Genomic DNA, 23,527 nt, shown 5'->3' with positions numbered 1-23,527 from the left:
TGCCTGAAGAGCGGAGTGCAAACACCCCAAAACACTAGTTTCCAATTAGCTAAGTACCGCAGACCCCCTGTTTTTCAAATGCCAGGCCACGGACCCCCTACTTTTAAACATTTCAATCTCCCTATGGTCATTTTTGTTATGTGAATGGTGGTGCAGACCACCCTGGGTGGACTCCGGGTCCGCAGACCACCTATTGAGAACCGCTGCCCTAAATGAATAAATAAATCCAGCTGCTGTCTTTTGGGGCTTTTCTGAGCCGCTGATTCGCTGGTGCTCAGAGGGGTCCGCTGCCGAGAGGGACGTGAGCCCACCCCGCAAGGTCCAGAAGAGGGTCACAGTTAGAGTTTGACTCGGGGGACACAAACCCACGCAGCGGAAGAAAGACACAGTGGCCAGAAAGAAGTCTAACACCTTTTATCTCTGTTAACGCTCAGGGTTATGCTTTTTCTCAAGAGGTTCCAACACAGTGTTTTGTTTTCTTCACTTCTGCAATTCCGGGTGTGGATGGACACGGCAACTTGTGAGCGGGTCACATGGCTTTGGAGTGTGTCAACGGCTACAAAGGTGAGGGTGAGAGTGAAGAGCATAGAAAAGGGCTCAGTCCCCCCCAAGAGTGGTGCTCTCCTAAGAGTTGGGGGGCCGGTCGGGTGCTGGCTGCCTCTTCCATCCCATGACCTTTCTGCTCTTCCCAATGGGCTTCCAACTAAGCAGAACAGAGATATCTATATATACATATATAGATATATATGTACGTATAAAGCACTAAAGGTGGTGAAAAACATTCTCAACTTACCCCGCTCCCCACAAAAAACACGTTTCATCTAAACCAACCGTGGCCCCCAACCCAGGGTCTTGGGGGACCCTATAAAACTCCCATCAGTGCCCCAAAATATCCCCCCACCAGGGGCACCAGGGTTGGTGAAGACCGTCCTAAACACACACCACACAGGACTCGAACACAGTGCCTGTCCTGGTTGGGGGGCAGGAGGACGGGAGGGGAAAAGGGGGTTTCCTTCTTCTACGCTGCACCCCTTCACTCCCGCTTGCTGCTGTGCCCAGCCAGGAAGATGTAAAAGTGATCCTATAAATTATGGGGGGGAGAGGAAAAAAAACCTTCAATACATTAACTGTTTTGTATATGGTTGTTTTTTGTTTGCTTTTTTGTCTTTTTTATAGAAAAAAATGCACATTTAAAGGGGGGTGGAGAACCCGCACCTTTTCCTTCCTTAAAAAAAAAAAAGAAACATAAGTTTAGTGTCACATTTTGCAAGGGGAGAGGGGCACGTTCTGCCACCCCACCCTGGTGCTCCTTCAAACATTAAGGGAGTGAGAAAAAGGGAGGTGGTATTTTTAGGGGGGGGAGGTTTTTTGGAAAGGGGTGTGCTTTGGCTGGATTTTACAGAGTAGTCTTTGTGGATTAAAGCATCCTGAGGTGAACAAGACAGGCCTCGGGATGAAACGCAACACAACACACTGCTGGCTTTCAACATAAAGAGGTAGAAGAAATTGGGGGGGGGGGTGTTTTGAGGGGGGTAGGGGAAAGGGGATCTCCAAGAGAGAGAGAGAGAGATCAATTCCAGGGGGAATTTTGGCTCCGGACCCCCCAAGAGGAAGCATTGGCTGTGGGCGCAACCAGATTTTAAAAGGGTAGGATGGAGAGTTGGCCCCAAGGAGGAGATGGGATATTTTTAAGGGAAGGGGGGGCGCTGTTGCAGGGAGTGACCTCAGAAAGCCAAGCACTGGTCCCCCCCCCCCCTGTGGAAATAAACAGCTCCCTGCCAGGACCCCAAACTGGGGAATCGGAGCTGCCCCTTAAAATAAGCAGACACACACACCGCCCCCAAAGACCCTGTTTCACTCTTTTTTTAAAAAAAGTCTTTCTTTTTAAAAAAGGGTCCTGTAGGTAAACTGACCACCCTCCAGGCATATTTTTGAGGAGGGGCCCCTGAACTCTGCCCCTTGTCAGAGCAGACCCCACCCTCCACCCCAGGCCAGGAATGCCTGGCCATGGGCCCTTTGGGGTGGGGCTGCTGGCCAAACACCACAGCTCCCCAAATCCTAAATCTCTGTGCTTGACCAAGGTTAGAAGCTTGGGGGGGTGAAGGGGCGAAACATGCAAACAGGCCAGACACAGAGCAGTGTGGGTAAGGTTTGCTGGGGGTTTTTGGAAGTGTCTTAGTGTGGGGTGGGGAGTCTCTACCCCTGCCCCCCAGTACCCACAGAGGTCCCTCTCATCTCCCATTCCCCCCACAGACGTGCCCCAAGGGGGAGAGGGAGGCTTCAGAACTCCACTTTGCAGGCTGGGAAGGTCTCATCCTGCATGGCCACCATGCTGTTGCTGCCCAGGACGGTGACGCCCAGCGCCTGCTGCCGCTCCAGCGTCTCTGCGTACCACTCATGCATCACCAGGGAGTCAAAGGTGGGGATCAGGGTCACCTGGCGGGGAGGAGGAAGGAAGGAAGAGGGTGAGCGTCCGCTGGCCACGGGAGTTTTGCCCTCCCTCTCGGCAAGGCGGCTTCAAACACTAAACCACCCTCCCAAGGCAACAATGCAGAAGTTGCCAACCATCGGCTTTTGTGTGCAAGCCTAAGGTTCTAGACCTCAACGTCGCTGGGAGGGAGCAGTGCTGGAAATCTGCCAGGCACCAGTGCAGAATGAAGCCAATTCAAGCTTCAAGGGAAATATTACAGATCCTTCTCTCAAGGACATTTTGCTACCTGCTTAATTTATAGAGCTGCCCCATAGCAGAAGTGCTCTAGGAAGGCAGTGAGGGGTGGAAACGTCAGAGTAGGAGCTGGGAGAACAGGGTTCAAATCCCACCTCACGTGTGAACCTGCAAAGATCTCTGGGCACCGGCTGGCGACCGACATCTCCGCCTGGCTTTCTTAAGCAGGTTAGCAGAAGAGCTTATTTCTTGCATTTCTATCCCAAGGAGCCCATGGTTCACCCCCCTCGTCCGTTAATCTCTACAACGACCCTGTGAGGTAGGTGAACAGGCTGTGACTGACTCAGTCGCAGCTGCATGATGGAGTGGGGATTCGAACCCTCATCTCCCACATGCCTGTCCCGACACTCTTAACCACCACAACGCGCTGCCTTCCTAGAGTCCTTCTGCTATGGGGCAGCTCTATAAATTAAGTCAGTAAATAAATATGGGTAAAGCAAAATTTCCCTTAGAGATGTGAAATATTTCCCTGATGCTTGAATTTATTTTATTCCGGGTTGTTTTATTTTATGATTCAATGTGTTGTAAATAGGGCTGGCCAATAAATTGACATAGGGACACGGTTGGCGCTGTGGGTTAAACCACAGAGCCTAGGACTTGCCAATCAGTTTAGCGGCTCGAATCCCCACAACGGGGTGAGCTCCCGTCTTTCGGTCCCTGCTCCTGCCAACCTAGCAGTTCTAAAGCACATCAAAGTGCAAGTAGATAAATAGGTACTGCTCCGGCGGGAAGGTAAACGGCGTTTCTGTGCGCTGCTCTGGTTCGCCAGAAGCGGATTAGTCATGCTGGCCACATGACCCAGAAGCTGTACACCGGCTCCCTCGGCCAATAAAGCGAGATGAGCACCACAAGCCCAGAGTCGGCCACGACTGGACCTAATGGTCAGGGGTCCCTTTACCTTTACCTTTATATTGACATATTGTCCAAAACTAGTTTCAAGTCCATACTGTGTTACTGGTTTCATAATTTTTGACCTGGCAATATATTGTGAATCTTGTGTGCGTCTGCTATACAAAAATCACAATGTAGAAAAACACGTGAAGCCAGCTCCATCCTTATTTCAGACATTGTGATCTATCAGTATATTGTGATGTTTAGCTGGTGATGTCTCCCGATGTTGAAAACCAGATTATCGCCCAGCCCTGGTTGTAAACCGCTTTAGGTTTTTTCTTTAAAATATAAAGTGATACAGAAATGAAAAACGATATAACAATAATTTTCACTGTTTAAAAAAAAAGGAGTGTGGTAGAAGCACCACCTCAGTTTAAGGTGCCATTTGGCAATTCGCTTATATTTCTGAGTTTCTAACCCTAATCCTGAGCTTTGGCCAGCAAGCAAAAGTCGCTGTGTATCCACCACAGGAGAAAAACAAGGTTTGCCTTCCCTGGCACAAAAAGAGAAGGCAGCCGCTCTCACCCTGGAGACCAAGAAGGGAGCAGGCAGTGCCTAGCTGCCTCCTGGCCCCCTGCTTGCCATGTTACCCATTCTCTAACCCTGCCACTGAATGCCGCCCTGGTTTCAGTGGGCACCAAACGAGTCCCGCTGGAGAGCACCCTTGGCATAGGAGGGCCTCGATCCCAGGGAGGTTCCTGGCCGGCAGCACAAGACCCCAGCGGGATCTCCAAGCTCCGAGATGGGCTATGGCAAGCAACCCACTGGCCCTGCCCACCTGGGTGTCATGCGCCCAGTGCTGCTTCCCGGCCAGGAGGGCGTCCAAGATCCTCCGCATGACGCCCTCCTTGATGTGGTCCTCGCCGCTGATGACGTAGCACTGCGACCGGATGTGTCGGAAGAAGTCCTCGTCCACCCACTGGGCACTCGCCGAGCCCGGGATGTAGGCCAGCTCCAGGTAGACGGGGGGCCGCACGGAACTGGGCCTGGCACCTGGGGGACGGGAGAAAAATGGGGAGCGTTGGCTGCAAGATGGGCATGGAGGGGAGACGCCGGCTGGGATGCCCCCACCCTCCACTGGATGCAGCACAAACACAAAGGAACGGCTGCAAAATCAGAATTTAACCCAGCTATTTGCACACGGGAAAAATGACTTTTCTTCTCTGCTGCCCATGTGCATCACAACATGGAGCACATAAAGGGAGATGGCCGCTCTGGGGCTCCACGAGGTCCAAAACGCCGAGATGCTGCTAGGCACTTGCAGAGAACATTGAGATCGAGAACCACCCAAGAGACCAGGCAGCCTGTTTGGCTCCTCACCTGAAGTACACAGATTCAAAACAATTTGGGTGGAGATAAAACCTGCCTCCCTGTTTATCTGGACAAGGCCTGATCCGGGCACCCTGCTGGCACTGTGCTTGGGGCTGATGAGATCCATCCTTCCATCCCTTCCTCTTCTTACCTACAGGGCATGCTTTGCCTGCCCCCAAGGACAGCCTGCTGCTTGCTGGTCGCTGTCCAAGAGATGCCCGGTGGTCCCCACTGGCACGGGAGGCAGCCGACTCACTTCGGCTCAGAGCGGGCGCCCGGGCTCTCTCCCCAACGCTGGCCGAGGAAGGCTTGATGCGGCTGCTGTTGTGGGCTGCGCCTCTGGGGGCTGAGTCTGCTTTGGGCGGAGCGGAGCCCACCCGGGTCGCCGGCCTCTTGCCCTTGGCCGCCCCTTCTCGGTCAGGGTCCACCATGCAGATGCCCGGCTGAGCGGGGAGCGGGAGGGGGTCCTTCAGGGCAGCCGGAAGAGGGTCGCGAGCCCGCGCCAGGCTCTCAGGGTCATCGTCCGAGTCCAGCCCGCCATCCGCTGTGATGGAAGGGCACTCTTCCGTGGCGGGCGGGATGTCAGAGTCCGAGAGGGTGGGCAGCGACTCGCTGAGTGACGTGGGTGGGGTCTCGTCGGCCAGGGGGTAGGGCTTGCGGCTCCGCGGGCCCTTTCGCTGGCCAACCAGCGGCTTGGTCAGCTCCTGGGAGAAGTCACTGCTGTTTGACATGTCCCGGGGGCTAAAGTTGGCTGAGGGTGAGCGCTCTGACTTGGGGTGCTCAAACTCGCACGGGGACACCAGGCAGAGGTCCACATCATGGGGTGAGTCAGAGCGGCGGGCGCGCCGTGCCAGGGAGTGGCCGTCCAAGCGCTGGGCGTGATGCGGGTGGCAGGGCCGGACGGGCAAGGATAGGCCGCCTTTGCCCACGTCCGGCTCTGGGGTGAGCCCCCCCGGGCGGGCGTTCTCTGCTTCCTCCTGGAACTCGCTGACCGGTGGCAAGACCTGCTCGAAGGACATGGAGAGGGACTCATCCACCTCGGTGGAGTGCGGCGAGCCCACTTCGGCCGGCAGTGAGGGCGTGGTGATGGTGGGCGAGACGTCCGGGAGGTCATCGCGGAAGAGGCCGGGTGACAGGCATCCTGACGGCTTCTCCTGCGAGGAGCTGGAGTTGTCCCGCGAAACACGGAGCCCGGTGGCAGAGCCGTCCGGGCGCCAGGAGTTGGTCAGGGCCGCCGGCTCCTCGGCCATGACGACGTCCTCGACAGGGGACTGGTGGAAAGGAGTGTGCCTGGCACTGGCCGGGCCTGAGCTGGCCGGAGACATCATTTCCAGGGTCTTCTCTTCGGAGCTGCCGCAAGCCTCCTCGCCCTCGGGGTGGAGCCCTGCCTGCGTGCCCGTGGGGGTCTGCTCAAAGTTGACGCTCCGCTCACTCTTGGGGGTCTTAGCCAGTGGCGATGGGGGGCCTGCACCCCTCAGCGGAGAGCTGGCCTCCAGGTGCCGGAAGGGCTGGGGGCTCTCAGGGTCTCCCCCCGTGCACAGGCCGTTCTGGGCCGCCAGCACCCTGTTCCCGGGACACTCCAGCGGCGATGGCTCCAGCTCGCTCTCCGCTGTAGTGATGCCCTCGTCTGTCGACTCAGCCCCCAGGACCTCTGGCCGAGAGTCCTCCCTCGCCCCATTCTCTGTTGACGACTTGGACCCGTCTGAGAGGCCACCTGCTGCCCCTTTGGCGCCGCTGGGCATCTTGAGAGGAGCCTCTTTCAAAGGCTGGGCTTTCGGCTTCTCCGCCTCCTTCTTGAGGCTGGGGAGGGTCTTCTTGAAGCTGCCCATCTTGGTGGGGGGCCTCTTGGCTTCCGCGCTGGCTGACCTCCTCAGCTCCCGACTCGGCTGCCTCACGGCTGCCTTCTCCTCCGCCTTCGCCTCCTTCTTGGCCGCCGTCTCCCTCCTGGGGGGATCCACCTTCGCCTCCCGTTTGGGCACCTTTCCAGGGGGGGCAGCGTCATTCTTTGGCAAGAGTTTTTTTGTGTCCTTCTTGGCCATCGGCTTCTCCTTCAGCTGCTTGGGCCTCACAGCAGAAGACGGCTCCACCTTGGTACGAGTCTCCTTGGCCTGCTCCTCCTCCAGGCTGCCCTTTGAGGTCTCTCTGGTGCCGGCCGCCTTTGCCTCCCTTCTTTCCTTGGGCTCTGAGAGGCTCAGCCTGGAGCCAGACTTGAGGCTCTCCTGGCTGGTGGTCCTCTTCTGCTGGCTTTGTGGGGTGCTGCCTGAGGAGGACCCTGACTCCAGGTCCTTCTGGGTGACCACCGGATGTTTGAGGAACTCCAAGTGCCGGACCTTCTCCAGCCCCTCCAGGATCTTGCTCTGGGGCGTGCAGCCAGGGAACAAGACCCGGACGATCTTCTCTGTGGGGCTGACGGGGTGCCAGACCAGGAGGGCGCAGATGGAGGTCACGCAGTGCAGGGGCAGCTCCAGCCCCTGGGGGCAGCCGTTGCCGCACCAGTGCTGCATCAGGACCTCCAGCTCCTTGCTGCCTTTCACCGGGTTCAGGATGTACATATCTAAGCGCCCGACGCCCATCTTCTGGAAGAGTACAGTGGGCTCTACCTTGGGGCCGCCGTCCCTGCAGAGTGGGCTGGGCTGGATGCCCAGCTTGTCCAGGTAGTGGAGCGCCAAGCTGGCCTCGTCACAGCTCTTCAGGACGCCCGAATCACCCGCAATGGTCTTCAGCTTCTCGGAGGCATTGAGGAAGACGACGCCCAGCTCTGGGGAGATGAGGTTCTTCACCGAGTCTTCGTTTGGCGAACCCTGCGAGGAGGGATCCTCTTCCATCTCGGCCAGCTTCCTCTGCAGCAGGCTGTTGACGCCGGGTAGGCTGTCAGTGCCCACGTGCGTCACCAAGATGGAGTCGATGCGGTCGAGGTGGCACACCAGCTTCCAGAAGGACGAGCGGGGGTTGGAGCCGCCATTGACCAGGATGTTGAAGCCGTTGACGGCAAAGAAGGCCGAGTCGCCCCTGCCGCCAGGGAAGATATAGCAGCAGGGGCGGGACAGCTTCAGGAAGCCGACGGTGCTGGGTGGCTCCAGGAGGTCAAAGGGCGACGGGGGGTCCAGCGACTCCGAGAGGTACTCCAGGAACTCCTGCAGGCCTTCCATCTCGGGCAGCACGGGGCCCGGGTTGAAGCGAAGGTCAATGAAGTCCAACAGGTTGTGCTGACCCAGCCCGGAAGCTTTCCATTCCCCAAAGTCCGGGCATATGACCGTCAGGCTGGTCCTGGCAGATGGGTCTGCAGAGCTGAGCAACTCCCCAACCTGGCACAAGAGAGAGAGAGGTGTCAGTGCACTATGAACCATAACACTGGTACTAAAGGATCTTCACTCGCTCCCAATACGCTTCTGAGAACAATTCAAAGTGTTGGTGCTTCCGCCCTGTATACCTGAAGGAGTGTCTCCATCCCAAATGTCCACCCTGGACACAGAGGTCCAGCTCTGAGGGTTTTTTGGGGGTTCCCTCATGCAATTATGTGAAGCAACAGGGAGCCACCTCCCATCAAACGTCAGCTGAACAACCATGAAACTTTTTGAAGACATCTGAAGGCAGCCCTATACAGGGAAGTTTTTAATGGTTGATGTTTTGTTACAATTTTTATATGTGCTGGAATCCACCCAGAGTGGCTGGGGAAACCCAAGCAGAAGGGTGGGGTTAAATAAATAAATAATGCCAATCATTTGGGATTCCTTTTCCAGTCGGAAGAGTCACCCAGAAAGTCTTCCAAAATCTTTCTCTGTTCTTCTATTGGTGAATTCCCACATTGAAATAAACACCTTGCCCCTTCCATCATTCAGTCCGGACACTAGGTCCTCCTCCAAGGTCTTCTTCTGGTTCCCTCACTGCGAGAAGTGATGTTACAAGGAACCAGGCCTTCTCCGTAGTGGCGCCCACACTGTGGAACGCCCTCCCGTCAGATGTCAAGGAAATAAACAACTATTTGACTTTTAGAAGACATCTGAAGGCTTTTTAATGTTTTACCATATTTTTACTATTCTGCTGGGAGCTGCCCAGAGTGGCTGTGGAAACCCAGCCAGATGGACATGGTGGTATAACAACAACAACAACAACAACAACAACAACAATTAACATCACAACTTAATGATGACTGGGTTGCCCCAGCCACTCTAGGTGGCTTCCAGCATACACAAAGGCATAAGAAAACATTAAAAGTAGAAACTTCAGAAGTCTTCTAAAGGTTGTATAGTTACAGTACTTCTCACGAAAAAGGAAGTAAAACGAGGCCCAGAGCATCCTTCTTCCTCTCTGGTCTTCCGCTGTCTGGCCAGAGTAACAGCCTCCACACCAACCGCTTCCTACCCAGTTTGGAAGGATTCATTTAGGGGAGGGTCTTTGCCAGCCCTTTCCCGCTTTTGCCACCCCAGCCCATCCAGCATCACCAGCTAACTCCTCCCTGCTGCTCCAGGCTGCTGCTGGGGAGACGTACCTCTTTGTCGGCGAAGATCTGGATGAAGTCTCGCAAGGAGAACGTGCCTGTCTGCAGGACCAGCTCCCCCGTCTCCTCGATGCAGGGCCCAGCAAAGATCAGCAGCTTGTGGCGCGAAGGGTCCGTGACCAGGTTGCAGAGCTGCAGGGTGAGAGAGAAAGTCAGGCCTCGGAGGGAAGGCCCTCAGATTTCCAGCCTCTTGGGGCTTATTTCCAGTCAACCCTCTGTCAACAGAATCACAGAATTGTAGAGTTGGAAGGGACCCTGAGAGTCATCCAGTCCAACCCCCTGCAGTGCCGGAAAAGACTCTAGAGCCTTGTTGGGTTTTCCTATTTCCAGGCCCTGGGAACAGCCCACAGACTCTCCAGTGCCATGCAAAGCTGGCGTGGGTGTACCATGCAGGCCCCAAGACCCGTTTCAGAAGCAGGATTTTACCCATTCATGTTCTCTGGAGTTGGGCTCTCCGCCCCAGTTCACCCAAAGGGGGCCCACCGTCCTCTTCATGCAATGGCCAAATACCCTCTTAAGGACCCAGGGATCCAGATAGACTGCCTCTGGACCTGGAGGTTCCACAAAAGCCTGGTTGCTGGATCAGGTCAAAGGGGCCCCATTGAGCCCGGCATCCTGCTCTCACAGTGGTCAAGGGGAAGAAAGCGTAAACATGACCCAAGCCCAAGAGCCTTCTGCCCTCAAGCTGCATCTTCTGGCAACTCGCCTCATTGCAGATGGACTTGTCAGAAGGGTTCAGCAACACCAGCGTCTCCAGGAGTTCTCCGCGATGATGCAGAGCCCGCTGACCTGGGGAGGGAAAACGAGGCGACAGAGTTGAAAGGGAGGCTCCAGGGCAGAAGGACCACAGCGTCGTGGCGCTGGAAGGGGCCCCCAAGGGCCATCTAGTCCAACCTCCTGCAAGGCATCACAGATTCACATAGCAGCATTATGATAGAGACAGCCTGGCTCTCAATGCCTTTCCAATTGAACCCTAGCAATACAATTTGCAGTTGGGTTCTTATTTAGCATAGTGGGTGAGCCAACATGACAGCGATGTGGGAATGAGGATCGGAGTGATCATTCTGTGATATTAGGGCAGTGGACAAAGCTGCATTGTAACTTTTGAATCTGTGTGTGTGCATAATGGGATATATATAATCTCTCTCATATATATATATATATATATATATATATATATATATATATATATATGATATGATATGTGTCAGGGAATCAGGAGCAGGAGCACTGGGGAGAGAGGAATTGGAGAGCGAAGGGGAAGAATCCGAGGGAAGCGTAGGGGAGTATGACAGTGGCCTGAGAGATTCCATGAGCTTCTCCAGCGAATCAGAAGATTCCCAGAAGGGGGCGCCGATGGTCAGGGCAAGGGGGGTCCCAGGGGGGACGCACCAGAAACAAGGAGCCAGAGGGGAACCCCAAAGCAGCAGTGGGGGATCGGGACCAGTTTCCCCACCAGAGTGTAGTGGGGGGGGGGAAGAGTCACATGTGTCAGGACCAGCGTCTCCTCCAGCGGGAAGAGGAGGTGAGTCAGGGCTGACCACGCCTCCATCGGAGAGTGGGGGAATGGAGGGGAGGTCAGTTGCAGCTAGCCCCCCCCCCCGAAGGGGGAAGCAGTGACAGCAGCAGTGAAACGGTCAGGAGGAAAGCTGCTGGCTGGGCGCGCGCGCCAAGTTCAAATGTGCAGGCGCGGGGGACAGCAGGAGACCCGGATGGGGAACCAGCTCCTAAAGCCCTCCGGAGGGAGGGAGAAGGCTCAGGGGAATCAGTGTCAGAAGAGGCTAGAAAGGGCGAGACCCCGGCGGGCAGGCGGACCCAGAGGAGGAAAGAGCAGCGGAAAAGGTGGAGCAAGGCGAGGGTCTTAAACTGGTGTACGGGGGGAGGAGACTCAGAGGGATCATCAGCGGTCTGACAGTGAGACGTAGAGCTGCGCGCTGCGGCTCTGGAAGTGAAACTGAACTTCAATAAAGACTTTTGTACTTAACAACGAAGCAGCGTTGGTCCTTTGTGAGCTGGGACCTTGGGCAGCTCTGACAATATGCCTTTACGTTGTAGGGGGTTGGAAGGGTCCCGAGGGTCATCTAGCCCAACCCTCTGCAATGCAGGAATCTCAGTTATAGCACCCAGGACAGATATCTTGAAGGAGAATACACCACATCTCCAGGGAGGGGTCCATCCCGCTACTGAACGGTCCTCACCCTCAGAAAGTTCTCCCTGATGTTTAAAGGCAAAGAAAGCAGCGGTTCTGGAGGGGAGGGCTGCCCACTGCAAGGCTCCATCCGCCCAGAAGGTGGCAGTGCAGCACTGCCAGATTCCAGCAAGGCCGGCTGCTGGATTCTCTCTCTTCCTCCTCCCAATCCTGTGACATCTCTGGCCAAGAGGCTTCAAGAAACGCAAAGGCACCTGAAGAGGGTTTGTCTGATCGAGAGTCTCACCAGCCGTCGATCCCACAAAGGTCACAGCACAACTATTAAGAGGAGTTTAAAACGGCCCTGGGGCCATTTTAAGGCAGCTTGAGGCAAGCAATCAATTTGTGGGGTTGCAGTGGCTGGAACCGCAGATGGGGCTTGTGCACCAGGGAAGGGAGTCCATCTCAGAGAAGCAAAACTCTGATCCTAAATCTCTGCTACCTCGCAGGGTATCTTCAGAAGATAAGGCTCAGGAGCAAACCCTACACAAATCCGGAATGGAGTCCCAAAGACGGCTGGGATGGCACCTTGTACATCTCCTTCCGGCAACTCCTGCAGCCAAGCTGGTGCCCAATGTCTTGCTCTGCCTTCCTTTGGACACCGTCAGCTGGGCCGAGATGGGGGTCTTATCTGGACCCCCAAACACATGGGCCAGGCTTGTGCCTCGGAAAGGTCCCTTCAGTGCTGCTCATGCAGCTGTTAGACTTCACCCCCAGAGACACACTCCATGGTCTCTCGAGACAGACCGACGACAACCAAGTGGCTGCAACCCAGACGCCTGCCTGAAGTATCCCAAAGTGTGGAACTGGAACCCTGAGATTTCTCGTGATCATGCCAGCTGGGAGCTCCCAAAACATTAAACTGCCCCTGCTGCGAAGGAGGGGAAGGGTCCCATCAGGGTGCTGGGCGCTCAGCCGAGAAGCTACTGGTTCCCTTTTGATGGGCAAAATACCAGGGGCAGCCAAAGGAGCAGGCCCTGAGGGTGATGCTGGGCAACTTGAGGGGCCTCCACACCCAGGCAGAGATTTTTTCCTTAAAATATGAAGCAACATAAAAATGAAATGAAAAATAATGGTAAACATTCTGTGGTGGCAACAGTTTAAGGTGCCATTTGGCGATGAGCTTATATCTAAGTTTCTGACCCTGATACCTGAGCCTTGCCCTGTGAGCAAGGGCCACTGTGTCTCCAGTGCAGGAGAAAAACAAGGTTTGCCTTCCTCCTGCACAAAAGGAGAAAGGAGGCGGACGCTCTTGCCTTGCGGACCAAGAAGGGAGTAGGTGCTTCCCAGCGGCTCCTGCCAGCCTCCCTGGCCCAGCATTCCAACGTTAGTTCAACATCGGGCGGAGTGGGTGGGCAGAGTCATCTGAGAACACAGCCGGCTCATTCTTGGAGGGGGGAGATGCCCACCAGGACCAGCTGAGCCTGCTGTCGACACGCTTGCCTGCCCAAGAGCAGGGAGGGCAGGTGGGGAGGCCCTAGTCCACATTGTCAGAGGGATGGCACCTCTGCTACCTCCTTACCTTTCACAATATCGGAGAAGGTGGCTGAGTGGCGGGAGACAAAGAGCTTCAGCTGCTGGTCAAGGTTGCAGGCAGTCAAGTCGATGTCCCAAGAACGGATCCCTGGAGGAGAGAGGGAGGGAGAGAGACAGTGGTGCTAAGCAGACTGCCAAGCATGGGAGGGCCACTGCAGCTGGAGCCCTTGGCCCCCAAGAGCCAGGGAAGGTGGCCGCCAATGTGCTCCCTCTGGCTGGTCCCTCCAGAATTATGAGCAGGAGAACTTGTTTACTGCATTTATCTCCCACCATTTTGCCCAAAGACTCCATGGTTCACTCCCCCCTCCGTTAATTCCTACAACGGCCCTCTGAGGTAGGTGAAGAGGCCATGACTGACTCCAAGGTCACTAAGTGAGCTTCATGATGGAGTGGGGATTCAAACCCTGATCTCCCAGGTCCTCGTCCAACACTCTAACCACTACACCCACTTGCTCCCTAGAGCACTTCTGCTATGGGGCAGCTCTATAAATTAAGTTGGTAAATAAATATGGAGAAAGCCAAATGTCACTTAGAGAAGGACCTGAAATACTCTCCTTGATGCTTGAATTTGTTTTATTCTGTATTGTTTTATTTGATGGTCTAATATGTTGTCAACCACTTTGAGATTATTTCTTTAAAATATAAAGCCATACAGAAATTAAATGAACAACATGAATAATAATTCCCACTGCAAAAAAAGGCGCTCAGGCGTTCCATTGTGGCGACTGCAACTGAGGTTTAATGTACCATTTGGAAATTAGCTTATGTATCTTGAGGTTCTATCACTGCTCCTTCCCCCAATTTTTACTCCTCTGCTGCTTTTCGGGTGCCTTGGTTCCCACCTCCTGGGATCTCTTCCCCGCCATCGGAGAACTACTCTTGCTGCTCCATGATAATAAACAACAACAACAACGTGGTAGCTCGGGTTATGTTACCTTCAGGTAACATAATTTCAAGTTACGAATGCGGCAAACCCAGAAGTGTATACTTCCAGGTTTCGCCACGCACACATGCACAGAAGTAGCATCTCCGGATATGGACTTTTCAGGGTTAGTATGGACCCTGAGGACGAATCAAGTTCGTATCTGGAGGGTTCACTGTAATAATAATAATTTATTATTTATACCCCCCCCCAATCTGGCTGGGTTTCCCCAGCCACTCTGGGCGGCTTCCAACAAAAGATTAAAATAGAATAATACCATATCCCCCATGTGTTTAGTTGCTGGCTGGAGCTGACAGCTCCCCCTTCCCTCACAGGGACCGGACGGCAAACATCCCAACAGCTTTCTCCCTGTATGGCACAGACATCACATCAGCTCAGTTTTGCAAGAGACAGCCGTAACGGCAAAGAGGATCTCTCTCCCCAAAGCACCTAAGGCAGCAAGGCAAGATGAGAAGATCAAGGACTGGCCACAAGAAACCACAAGTTCATTCAGCCCGCAGAACAAGGAGGTGAGTTTTGCTTTGCTTGCACTGAGGCCCCAAAATGCCTCTTATGCCTCCCCCCCCATGACCCGCTAGCTTACGTAAGAGCAGCGCAGCTGAGATGCAAGACTGCAGCTCTCAGAAACTGGCCTGGCGCGGCACGTGGGTGTTTGCGCGTCTTCACTGCGGCTGCATGCTGCTTGCCGCCTGAGCAGAGCCCAGCGCCACCAGCATGGGGTTCCCGAGGGCACAGGCAGCAACAGAACGAGATCCCAAACGGGGGTGGGGGAACCAGAAATGCCACTGCTGCTGTTTGAAGGAGGCTGGGAAAGACTGAGAATGAGGAGCCCACACACAAAGGGATTCCCCAGTGAGGCAGCAGCAAGAGGCAAGGATTTAAGACTCCGGAGAAGTGACAGTGGGAAACTGGCAGAGAGTTTTCTGAGCACTGAAGTAGTTACGGAGGGTGGTAGCAAAGAGCCTCAGTCTTGCTGAATTAAACTAAAACGAAGTTCACTGAGTTTTGAATAACTGTGCAATTGTTACTGTATAATTTTATTGGGGTACGCATAATCTTCCTCAGTGGTTTGGAAACCGCTACTCTGAATAATGCTTTTTATGGGGTAGGGGAGGTGGCCGAGGGGAGAATCTTGTAGACCCAAAGGGTTTTGGAACCAGTGTTCAAAATTCCCCAGGTGCCAGGCACGTTGTGCTATTAGCACAGGTCCAACTGGGACCCCGCGGAGATCTCTGGGCACCAGGCGGACAGATGACATCTCCAGCTTTCTTCAGCAGCTCAGCAGAAGAGCTTCTTCACGACACTGATCTCCCACCTTTTTCTCCCAGAAGTCCATGGTTCACCCCCTCCTCTGTTAATCCCTAAAATGACCCTGCGAGGAAGGCAAAGAGGCTGCAACAGACTCCAAGGCCGCCCAGTGAGTTTCCTGAGGGAGTGGGGATTCAAACTCTGATTGCTTTCACCACTACACCACCCTGCCTTCCTAGAGTCCTCCTGCTGTGGGGCAGCTCTATGAATTAAGTTGGTAAATAAATATGGGGAGAGCCAATTGTCACTTAGAGGAGGACGTGAAATATTCTCCTTGATGCTTGAATTTGTTTTATTCTGGATTGTTTTATTTGATGTCTTAACCGCTTTAAGGTTTTTTCTTTAAAATATAAAGTGCTATAAAAATGATAATGATGAAGTTAATAAACCCTATGAGGGGAATGGCACCTAGACATTCCGTTGTGGTGACCGTAACATAGGTTTAAGGTATATTGGCAATTAAGTTAAATATCTGAGTTTCTAACACTTTTGGAAACCACTGATATAAAGACTTACACAAGCAGCAATCATGAACAACAACAACAACAACAACAACAACAACAATAATTTATTTAAGACCCGCCCATCTGGCTGGGTTTCCCAAGCCACTCTGTGAGGCTTCCAGCAAAATATTAAAATACAATAATTCATCAAATATGAAATATGATGGCCAGCAGCAGGAAAAGTGCCCACCAAACTTAGAATCATAGAATGGTAGAGTTGGAAGGGACCCTGGGGGTCATCTAGCACAACCTCCAGCAATGCAGGACTTGCAATTAAAGAATCCCTGCCTGGGGAATCCATGTCCAGCTTCTCCGAGAGACGCTCTTACAATGTGGGGGGGGGGTCCCCTCTTATGCAAGCTGACTTCAGAGGGCAAAGACAAGTCTTGCAAGCTTATTGCAGAGGGTTACGTGGCAACGAGACAGGGTACATGTTCCTCCAACACCAGCTTCCGTCTGGAGACGGCATCCGCGAGTCAGAAAGCCACCAGCTCAGAGAATTATTAGCAAATACTCCTTTGACCAGCCAGTATTTAAATTAAGCAATTGTTCAGGAAAAAGAGGTTTCCGCCAACTCTCAAAGGTCCCCAATTATCCGCAGCAAGAGGAGCGGCTCAAGTTCCCAGGAAATGTCCCAGTTTCTCAACCTCCTGGAGGTCGGCCTGCAGCTGCTGCAAGAGCAGCCAGAAGAGAGAGCTCAGCTGGCAGACGGGAAGAGAAGGAACCAGCACAGCCTCCCACTTCACAAAGCAGGAGACAGCGGAGACCCACTGGTCTGATTTTTACCCCACCTTCCTTCCAGGTTAGCCTTTTGGCATGCGAGTCTGGCTTTAGCAGAGGCACATCCAGAGTTTGCAGAGCATGGTGCTGATGACACCAAGGTTGCAGGTTTGATCCCTGGTGCATGGGACAGCTGCATATTCCTGCCTTGCAGGGGGTTCAGCTAGATGACCCTCAGGGTCCCTTCCAACTCTACAGTTCTATGATTCTACTACAAATATGATTTGAAAACTGCAAGAGCACTGGAGGCATACCAGTTGCTGGAAGCCACAGGAGGGGAGAGTGCTCTTGTGCTCGTATCCTGCTTATGGGTTTGCAGGAAGAGGCGTCGGGCTGACCTCTGTTGAGGAGAGGATGCTGGATTGAAGGGCCCCCTTTGGCCTGATCCAGCAGGCCCTTCTTGCGTTCTTAAGACAGACCCACCCTCCGCCACAAGCACTGTCCCAGGAGGCTGCTGCCTTTAGCCCCTATGGTCAAGGAGCCTCCGACTTCAAAGCACCTCCAACCCATCAGAGGGGGGGCCTGAGTTGCAGGTGGGTGCCCTCTCCCCCATTTCTGCTGAAACCATCACAATGTTTCTGCCCCGTCTCCATTATCGGGTTTCACATGGGTGCTGCTTACAGAGGCTCATCTGGATCAAAGCTGCTGTTTTTTTGCAGCTCTGAGCTCTTAAAATGGAGAGTGAGACAAAGGACGACCACTCCTATCCCTAACAGCGAAGAAGAGGAGGAGGAGGAGAAGGAAAAGAAGAGTCTGAGGCTCTCTTCAAGCGTCCCCCTTCCGCTTCCACGCCAACCGGGACTCTTTTCCTTTTTCAAAAAGGGGAAGGGAAAAAAGCACCAGTGATCTCAGAGGTCAGCTGCAGCTGCTTCCTGTTTGGTGTCCGGTCAGAGGAAGCCAAGGTGGCCCCTGCAGGGTTTTTCAAACAGAGGCTGCATTCCCTGGGGAACATCTGCCAGCGGCCACATGCTGGTGGTGGACATAGCTGAACCAACTATGGGGGTGGGGTGCACCCTTTTATCTCTTTCTGCCCCCTTTCCTGAAGGACATTGAGAGTTGCCTTATACTGGGATGCTTTAGTTGCAATCCCTGCATTGCAGGGGGTTGAGCTAGATGACCCTTGGGAACACTTCCAACTCTTCAGTTCTAGGTTTGTGCAGCTCAGTGCAGTCTGCCCTGACTGGCAGCAGCTCTGCAGGCTTCGAAATGAGACCAAAGGAAGTCCTAGGGCCTAGGCTCTCTATCCAACAAAAAGCAGGGCTTGAGTATGGGAATAGAGGTGCTCCACCATTAACAGACCAGGCTGGAGGAGGCACAAAGCTGGCCCCATAGGTGCTGGAACAGCTAGAAAGTGGCATGTCAAAGGTTTAAATAAAATCTTCTTTCTTTAAAATGCTGATTTGTAAAACAACGATCCACTCCAGTTAAAAGAAATGGGGGCAGGCCCACAAATTTTCCACAGAACAAAGGAATCTACTTCCCCAGCTCTGATTCCCTCCTACCCTGCTGACCTAGAGCAACAATTTTTTATTTTAAAAAAATTAAATTTGTATACCGCTCTTCATCCGCAGACCTCAGGGCGGTTTGCCACATAAAAATATTGCCACAGGAAAAGCACAAAACCCATTGTTGTTATCCTTGTTCACTGAACACACACAGTTGCGAAGAGTGACTCCAAATACAAATGTCCACTTTGGGCACCTTTTCCCTGTAGCTGCTTTGGAGTACAATTCCCACCAGCGTCCAGGCTCATGGAGAGCAGTGTGGTGTAGTGGTTAGGGTGTCAGACCTGAGAGACAGGGTTTGAATCCCCAAAGCCACCTCAAAGCCCACTGGGCGACCTTCAGCCAGCCACTCCCTCTCACTGGCCTTCTGGCCTTCCTCCCCGCCCCCTCGAGTGATGCATCCTGACACAGCAGCTCAGTGGTGCTTCCAAGCCTCATCCCTTCCAGGAACGTCCCCTGAGTCAGCCACGCAACCGGCCAGATGCCCAGATGGCCCTCTGCCAGAGTCCCGGAGGAGTCAGCTGCCCGGAAAGGCCCCTGGAGCCAGCCCAGAATTGCCTCCGGCTCCTGCTCTGTGCAAAGAGAAGGGGACGGGGTGCCTGCTTCTTTTGCCCATTTAAGGCTCCAGCCAAATCAGCCTGAACCTGCACAGAATGAGGAAGCCTCTGGATCGGGGCCAGCAGGAGAGGAGGAAGAGCCAGAAGGCAGGCCTGGGTATCCAGCCAACACCAGGATTCAAGAGCCTCTGCTTTCCTTTAGGAAAAGAAAACAAGGTTCCAGACCTCATGACTGCAGAGAATCTTGAACCGGCTGCATTTGCTATTGCATGAGGCAAAGAAACTACACAACATCCAAGTCAGCCTGCAGCAGAATGGAAGTCCCTGGGAACCCCAAGTGGGGATAGTTGCTGTGGCTCTCAGGTCCTGCTTCCCAAGCGGAGTTTCAGATTGGCCACTGGGAGGGCTTGAGGCTGGCAGTGTTAAAAATCGCCCAGGCATCAGGTGTGCTTTGCAACTGGCGAGGGTCCAATGGTGACCACATGGAGATCTCTGGGCACCAGGTTGGAGACTCACATCTCCATCTGGCTAGTCCCTCCAGCTTCCTTAAGCAGGTCAGCAGAAGAGCTCATTTACTGCATTTATATCCCACTTTGGAGAAAAGAGTCCATGGTTCACCCTCTCCTCAGTTAATCCCTACAATGACCCTGCGAGGTAGGCTAGGAAGCTGTGACCGACTCAAAGGAACCCATGAGCTTCATGATAGAGTGGGAATTTGAACCCTGATCTCCCAGGTCCTAGTCCGACATTCTCAACACTACGCCACACTGCCTTCCTAGAGCACTTCTGCTATGGGGCAGCTCTATAAATTAAGCAGGTAAAAAAATATGAAGAAAGCAGAATGTCACCTAGGGAAGGATGTTAAATATTTTCCTTGAAGCTTGAATTTGTTTTGTTGTGGATTGTTTTATTTGATGGTCTAATGTGTTGTCAACCACTTTGAGATTATTTCTTTAAAATATAAAGCCATACAGAAATTAAATGAATAACAAGAATAATAATCCCCATCGCAAAAAAAGGCGCTCAGGCATTCCATTGCGGCGACTGCAACTGAGGTTTAAGGTGCCATTTGGCAATTAACATATATCTAAGTTTCTCACACTGCACTCTGGTCCTGCTTCCCATGGGGGGGAGGGTCTCTGGTTGTCCACTGGGGGGACAGGAGGCTGTCTGCATGGGCTCCCTTTGGTCTGACCCTGCTGCACCCAGGTTCTTCTTACGTTCACATAGCTCTGAATTCAGAAAGACAGCCTTCACCAACACATTCTTCAGAGCAGAATTGAGCCGGGCACAACCCTGGCAAATGGAACGTTTCTCTCCATGGCCAGAGCTTCTCGGGGACCCAATCCCTGCGTGCGACCCGATGCGGAGCCTCTAAGGCAAGCAGTGCCTTTCGCCCCGGCAGCCAGCTGTATCCCTGACAGGTGTGCTTGTCTCCCACCTCACAATGCACCTTGCGGAGGAGGCTGGGCCACACCCTTGAACAAAACGCAGGCCCTGCAGGTATGGCGAGGCAGAGCAGGAGCAATTAAGAGCAATTAGCTCTCAGAGGGCAATTAGGAGGAGAAGGGATTCTGCCAGGATCCTTCAAATGACACTTGCCTCTCTGCCTGGGTTTCACTTGCCAACTGGAACTCTGCCCCCCTGAACCCCAAGGCACAGCGATGCAGCCTCCATCGCAAAGACTCGAGTGACTCCAGTGACAAAGGCATGATACTTCTTCGCCTGGAACCCTCCAGCTGGGGGTGGGAGCTGACGGTCTTTTGGGGCAAAGGGGCCACATTCTGAATTTTTAGCTACTAACAAGGGCGGCGCTGGTCCCAGAACCACTGCAGCCTCACACAACAGAGAGTGTGCAGTCGCAGTGAAGCTTTCCTCATCACTGGGTCATTGGTAGGAGGAATGGTGCCTAGATCCTCTGTGGCACCGTAATCTAGGTTTAAGGTGCCGTATGCTCCAGAGCAGAGGAAGAAGGCCAAACAGAGATGGGGAAGGCTCGCTCTGCCTTCTGGGCCAGGGGGTGGCCCGGAGGTCTCGTGCTTTTGAAGGGGGTGCCGCACACCCGGAACACCGATTTTAGAGCCATGTTCTTGTCCGTCCTCACTCTGCCACCTTCCCCACAGCTCACCACCCATTCCTGAACAGGCCTGACTCCCCGCAAGAGCCCTCCCCAGACCAAGCCACCCCACATGCTTCAGATTCCTCTCCCCATTTCGCCCCCGCTCCTTTGCTCTCTCTTCCTGGCTCCCTCAACCAAGCCACAAATCAGTCCTGCTCCCTTTGCAAACACACACAGCTTCTTAGCCCCAAAAGTGCTATTTCTTAGGAGCCAAATATACACTCCTTTTTTAAAAAAAAAGAGAAAATTGACAAAAGCTGCTCTCTCTCTCTCTGGGTTTTAACGCTCCTACAAAGCCCTCTGAGGTATTTAAATCCAAGCAAAACTCATGCTCAAACATCTGTATGTTCTCCTTGCTGCATGGAATGAGACCTGAATGGAAAGTGCTCAAATCAAAGGCTTTCAAAATGGAAGAAGCATCAACAGGGAGCAACGTAACATTCACATGTGGCTGCGCACTTGCATCTTATTTTTACTTGGAAGCAAGCTCCGCCAATCCCGAAGGGACCTACTCTCAAGCGTGAACACAAGAGGACAACCTTATTTTTTTACATGGGCAATATGGAAGAAGGCTCTTGAAAAACCAACAAGATGATACGGAAATTGTGCTAAGCCTGGATGGACAATTGCCTTCCTACATGAAATTACAGTGGTACCTTGGGTTACATACACTTCGGGTTACATACACTTCGGGTTACAGACTCCGCTAACCCAGAAATAGTACCTCGGGTTAAGAACTTTGCTTCAGGATGAGAACAGAAATCATGCTCTGGCAGCGCGGCGGCAGCAGGAGGCCCCATTAGCTAAACTGGTGCTTCAGGTTAACAACAGTTTCAGGTTAAGAAGAGACCTCCAGAACGAATTAAGTACTTAACCTGAGGTACCACTGTATTTTAATTTTAAAACAAAAACACACACAACTTGCCAGTCTAGCCTGGCAAATCCCACATTCTGACAGCATATGATGAGTATACAATTAATTTCATTTTTGATTGCTGCTTGGGAAAACTTTGCTACCTTACGTGAATTGGGGAGGAGGAGGTTGTTTTGTAAGCAAATAAAAATCCATCTCAAACAGAGAGAAAGAGGGAGAGCTTATGCACAAGACATAATAAAAATCTGAATAGAACGGCCTTCCGCTGCTCTTCTGTTTTATGTTTTCCTCTTATCTTGCTTGTAGACTTCTGCATTAGGTTTATAAAGGCAGAGCTCAGTAGCAGAGAGACTGCCTTGGAAGCAGGAGGCCCCACATTCAAGCCCCAGCGGCATCTGCAGGAATGGATGAGAAAGATCCCTGCCTGAATCCCTGGAGATCCAATGCTGCCAGTCAGTGCAGGCAATACTAATTTATGTGGACTAAGGGTATGACTCCATAGAAATCAGCTCCCCATCTTCCTATATCTAGCCCTTTCTCCCTCCAAGGAGTGCAAGGTAATGGGTATAGTTCTCGCCCTGCCCCTTTCATCCACACAACAACCCTGTGAGGTAGGTCAGGGTGAGAGATGGGGTGTCTGGGCCAAGGTCATCGTTTCAGGCTGAACAGATATTTGAACTGTGGTCTCCACATCCTAGTCCAGCACTCTTAACCGCTCTGAAGTTACCACAGCCAGCAATGTTAGAAACTCAGATATATAAACTAACCTCCAAGGGGCACCTCAAACAGAGGTTACGGTTGCCGCAAGAGGATGTCTAGGCACCATCTTTTTGCAATGGCAAAAATGGAAGATCAGGGTTCAAATCCCCACTGCATCCTGAAGCTCCCTGGGGGACCCTGGGTCGGTCTCAGCCTCTTCACCTACCTTGAGGGTTGCTGTGGGGATTAATGGAGGAGGGGGTGAACCATGCACTCCTTGCAGAAAAAGGTGGGAGACCAATGCAGTAGAGAAGTTTTTCTGCTGACCTGCTTAAGAAAGCTGAAGCTGCCAGTCAGACTGAGATGCCAGGATACAAATTCAATAAATACTTAACAAAACACTAAGTTGCATCCAACAAATAAGTCCCACTCAAATGGGCCAAGTCAGTGGCCTCCCTTCTCCCTCCTTCTCCCTGTATGGCTAACTTTAGATATACAACCCTTAATGTCAAAACGTTTCCGATGAGCGAGTGTCAGTGTTATGCTGAGAGGAGCGAGAATCATACTGGTATTATGAAGATCCAATATTGCTTTGCTTCCTGTATATGCATGTACTTCCCCAGACAGAAAATGCATTTGTAGAATACTATACCTGTATACGTAGACATATATATATATATATATATATATATACACACACACACACACAAACACACACACACACACACACACACTTGGCTGAAGACAAAACAAATGTACAAATAAATACAAATACTACTAAACACACACCTTCGGATACATAGCAGGAGGGAGGCCCAGTTACCCCTTGGCTTGGGGGAGAGACCCCCCTCCCGGCCCCTCCCCGCTTCCGCTCCCCCCTCACCGTCTCGCACGGCGCTCAGGACCGCCGCGCGGAGCCCGCCTCGTCCGCCGCCGGCGCCGAAGACGACCACGAGGGAGAAGCGGGCCTCGGCGGGGGCCGCCAGGGGGGCTCCCCCGCCTCCTCCTCCAACGGCCGCCGCTCCCGATGCCGCCATCTTGTGAGGCGCCCGCTGGCCCCGCCCACCCACGCCCCACCCTCGGAGGCGCC

The 23,527-nt window shown here is 53.1% G+C and overlaps 1 protein-coding gene across 1 annotated transcript; it reads right to left on the bottom strand.

The window, feature by feature from the left end:
- Positions 1-399: 399 nt before the first annotated feature.
- On the bottom strand, positions 400-23,496 carry MAP1S (microtubule associated protein 1S). Its single transcript, XM_083594372.1, has 7 exons — positions 23,321-23,496; positions 13,136-13,237; positions 10,132-10,214; positions 9,417-9,557; positions 5,079-8,232; positions 4,395-4,609; positions 400-2,436 (listed from the first exon to the last, which is right to left on the bottom strand). The coding sequence occupies exons 1-7, from the start codon at positions 23,472-23,474 to the stop codon at positions 2,281-2,283; spliced, it is 4,005 nt and encodes a 1,334-aa protein (XP_083450498.1). The 5' UTR covers positions 23,475-23,496; the 3' UTR covers positions 400-2,280.
- Between the last annotated feature and the right edge of the window lie 31 nt (positions 23,497-23,527).

This window comes from Podarcis filfolensis, assembly GCF_964270895.1.
Source record: "Podarcis filfolensis genome assembly, chromosome: 18".
Lineage (NCBI taxonomy): Eukaryota > Metazoa > Chordata > Lepidosauria > Squamata > Lacertidae > Podarcis > Podarcis filfolensis.
This window is presented reverse-complemented; position numbering and strand designations above follow the sequence as displayed.